The 3,894-nt window shown below is 43.1% G+C and overlaps 1 protein-coding gene across 1 annotated transcript; it reads left to right on the top strand.

Annotated features, from left to right (window-relative positions):
• The first annotated feature begins 351 nt into the window (after positions 1-351).
• On the top strand, positions 352-3,363 carry LOC128366669 (DNA-binding protein SATB1-like). Its single transcript, XM_053327421.1, has 2 exons — positions 352-557; positions 2,513-3,363. The coding sequence occupies exons 1-2, from the start codon at positions 531-533 to the stop codon at positions 3,131-3,133; spliced, it is 648 nt and encodes a 215-aa protein (XP_053183396.1). The 5' UTR covers positions 352-530; the 3' UTR covers positions 3,134-3,363.
• Positions 3,364-3,894: the final 531 nt, after the last annotated feature.

The following is a 3,894-nucleotide window of genomic DNA, read 5'->3' as shown; positions in this document are numbered from 1 at the left end:
TATAATCTGGTTCTCCTCTTAGATGAATCAGGATGTGATTGTGTGAACCAGTTTTTACATCATGTGGCCTAAAAATACCTTTAAACACCTTTTAAATACATCTTTACATCCAAGAAACTAATTACAACACATTCAGTCTGTAAACCTGCTTTGCTGACCTCTCTCTCTCTCTCTCTCTCTCTCTCTCTCTCTCTCTCTCTCTCTCTCTCTCTCTCTCTCTCTCTCTCTCTCTCTCTCTCTCTCTCTCTCTCTCTCTCTCTCTCTCTCTCTCTCTCTCTCTCATCTCCTCTCTCTCTCTCTCTCTCTCTCTCTCTCTCTCTCTCTCTCTCTCTCTCTCTCATATCTCCAGGGTTGGCTGTGTGAGCTGCTCCGCTGGAAGGAGGATCCGTCTCCGGAGAACCGGACGCTCTGGGAGAACCTCTCCATGATCCGGCGCTTCCTGAGCCTTTCCCAGATGGAGCGCGACGCCATCTACGAGCAGGAGAGCAGCGCGGGACAGCAGCCACCACAGCGAGCGGCCGACGCACCTGATGCACATCTCTACCGAGCAGCTACAGGTGAGACAGCACGCAGGCGTCTGTCCTGATGAAGAGCCGCAGAGAGCTCAGGAGTCACGTCTAAAGAGGTTTTCGTAGGTGTGACTTGAATAAAAATGGACATAAATGCAAAAAAAGAGAATAACTATGGACTATGCATGCACACACACACATATACATTCACCCTAACTCTGTGATTCATGTTGGAGCTGAAATCAATAGTCTATTAATTGATCAGCTGATCGACAGGAAGTCAAGTTTTAGTCAAAAAGAGAAAGCCTCCACTGTCCCAGCGTCTCAATAATGACTTTTCTTTGTCTTATTTGATAGTAAAGTGAATATATTTGTGTTTTTTTTTTTACTGTTGGTCAAAACCAGCAATTCAAAGACATCAACTTTATGTTTTTAACTGTTTCTGACATTTTAAAGATTATAAGTTGATGGATGATGACAGTAATCTTTAGTTGCAGCCGTAATTTAATATATATATGAAGCACAGGTGAGAAACTCTCCTCTCTGTATTTGAGCATATGTTACTTACATTTTCTAAACTGCTGTTTTCAAAAAGAAATAAATAAATAAAAATTTCCCCCTTTTTCATTTAATCTTAACTAATTTTCCAGGCATTATGTAATAAACAACACTTAAGAGTTTTTATGAACTCTTGGTAATTAGAAACACAGCAACACTTAAAAGTTCCTACTTTTCAGCAAAGCCTCTTTTTTTTTTTTTTTTTTTTTTTCCCTTTTTTCAAAGATATCATTAGCCTGAACTTATTTAACAGAGCTGCTTTATAAAAGACATCTGGTAGATGAATGGAAAATAACACAGAGCCTCGGTTAACGGTCAAAATATCTTAATGAAGTACAATAATTCTTCTATTAAAAGTCTGAGCCACAGCTGAGTACTTGATTAGTTATTTGGTTACTTGGAGACATGGCCAGTGTTTCACAAAGGCTGCCATTTACTGGATATAAATAAGGTAATAGGATTTCTCTTACAAATCAATTCCAGCAGCAGATATGGAATGAGGGAGTTTTACTTTGCATGCAAACACAAATGCTTGTAGATTGATAAAATAGGATTATTTCTTATTTAATGGTGCCGTTTTATTGCGTCCATAAGAGACTAGTGTTTTTTAATTTTGTGCCAGTCCTTCACTAACACGACACATTAGCCAAATTAGCTCACATTAGCTCAACAAGAACTATCATAGCTCTGTATATCGGTGCTGTAAAATCACATCTTTGGGTACATTTATGCATCTGGCAAACAGAGTGTGTGCAAAGTGCTGTTTTGCAAACTTCATTATGAAACACCTATTCTACAGTGTCTGACTCAGAAATGAAAATAAAAGAGCACCCATTTTGCGGGGTCAATAGGGAACACGAGTTGCCCACTCACTCCCTCTCCAACCACACAATGAGACATTTTACGAGTAATGTGTCATGTGTTTACACTAACGGGATCCTGACGGCAGAGTGAAAGCCATCGATAGCATTCTCACACTGCGGCAAATCAGCCAGACCATCGTAACATGAATTGTGCACAGGGAGCTTGTTTATCACTGCCTGGCAATAGAGCCTGATAAGCAGCAGAGGCTATAATAGAGAGGCCAGTTTCCCTGTGAATTCCCACTGTGTGTAGGGCTGATTGTGTCTTTTCAGTTTCTCTGTGTGTGTGTGTGTGTGTGTGTGTGTTGCTGTTGCCTCTACCCCCACAATGAGACACAATCTCCCACCACCACCACCAAAAAAAAAAAAGTCATATCTGCAGAACTGATTACATTCAATGAGATATTACATGGAAAATTCCTTCAACCAGATGCCTGTTCTATACACAGTGGGCCCATTTTTCCTCACAACTCAATTGATTTTAATGAAAGGCCTTATTAATGCGCCGATAAGTGTTCACTGATAACATCCCCGTCTCCTTTCTCTTCCCTTTTCTTTTCTTTTTTTTTCTTCTCACTGCAGGCTCAGCCGCCCCAGTCACAACAGCAGCACCAGCCCTCCCTGTCTCTCCAGCACCCCTCCCAACCCCTTTTGTCCCAGCAGCCCTTGCAGCTACAGCAGCCACCCACCGGCCCCCGGTTGCCGCCCCGCCAGCCTTCCACCGCTTCTCCGGCCGAGACGGAGGACGAGGTCAGCCGCGGAGGGAGCATCAAATCCCGTACCAGCGGAGGGAAGATCTCTCTGGAAGCTCTGGGCATCCTGCAGAGCTTCATCCAGGATGTGGGTCTGTACCCCGACGAGGAGGCCATCCACACCCTGTCGGCTCAGCTGGACCTCCCCAAGCTCACCATCATCAAGTTCTTCCAGAACCAGCGCTTCTACGTCAATCACCCAGCCAAGGGGCTGAAGGAACCCAGTAACAACAACAGCACCGCAGGCAACACCAACACCAGCAGCAGCAGCAGCAGCAGCAGCCCGGCCTTCGAGGAAGAGCTGACGGACTTCAGGGAGAGCGGAGAGCTGCTGAAGGAGATGGAGGAGAGCACGCAGACCAACAACACCATCTTCTCCATCAAGATCGAAGAGCAGCTGGGCCGAGGCAGCGAGGCCCAGTCAGAGTTAGAGCACGAGGCCAAGGAGTAGGACGAGTCATGTACTGAGAGCTTTCATGTGCACACACAGACTGATTGACTGTGCTAAATGTAACGCTCTGGCCGACACACAACCACCACACTGCAAATAAAGAGAAGTAGTGTTTTTATTCAGTACGGCGCCCCGGACTGTATGAGGAGTGTTTATATATCAGTTGCAGACTGACAGGCTGTGAAGTTAGTGTTCACACACTGGAAAGCCCATCTCAGACTCTGTAATACAACAAGTACTACTTTTTGGATTTTGTAAAACTTGTATTATTCACTGTAAAGACCGATGCATCATTTAAATAATCTGCACAAAAAATTATTCTAAGTATGTTGCCGTGGATATTTGCTGACTGCACTCTGTCTGTTGTTTTACACTGACTTACTTTATCTTTTTTGAGCTACTGATTATATTTAAAAAGAAAAAAAGTCCCCGTGGAGTTTGATAGGACTTTGATAGGTGTTTACGTATGTGACGTTTAACTGGATTTTTTAAAAAATAGCAAATGAAATCAAGGACCAAGTGGTTGACAAGGCCTTAATTATGAGGTATCAAGTCTGGAGCCTGCTGGCAGATTAGTTATTCTTTTAAAAAGCGCATAATGTGATTATGGATCACTCCAAACTCTGGAACGCGATCACCCGGCCCAGGTGCATCTCCGAGAATAGCTCAGTCTTTACATATTATTATTTGTTAGGGAAGAAATATAAATATATATATATAGACATATATTGTAACTGTAAAAAAGAAATACAGTCTTAAAG

This window comes from Scomber japonicus, chromosome 10 (assembly GCF_027409825.1).
Source record: "Scomber japonicus isolate fScoJap1 chromosome 10, fScoJap1.pri, whole genome shotgun sequence".
Taxonomy (NCBI): Eukaryota; Metazoa; Chordata; class Actinopteri; order Scombriformes; family Scombridae; genus Scomber; species Scomber japonicus.
This window is presented reverse-complemented; position numbering and strand designations above follow the sequence as displayed.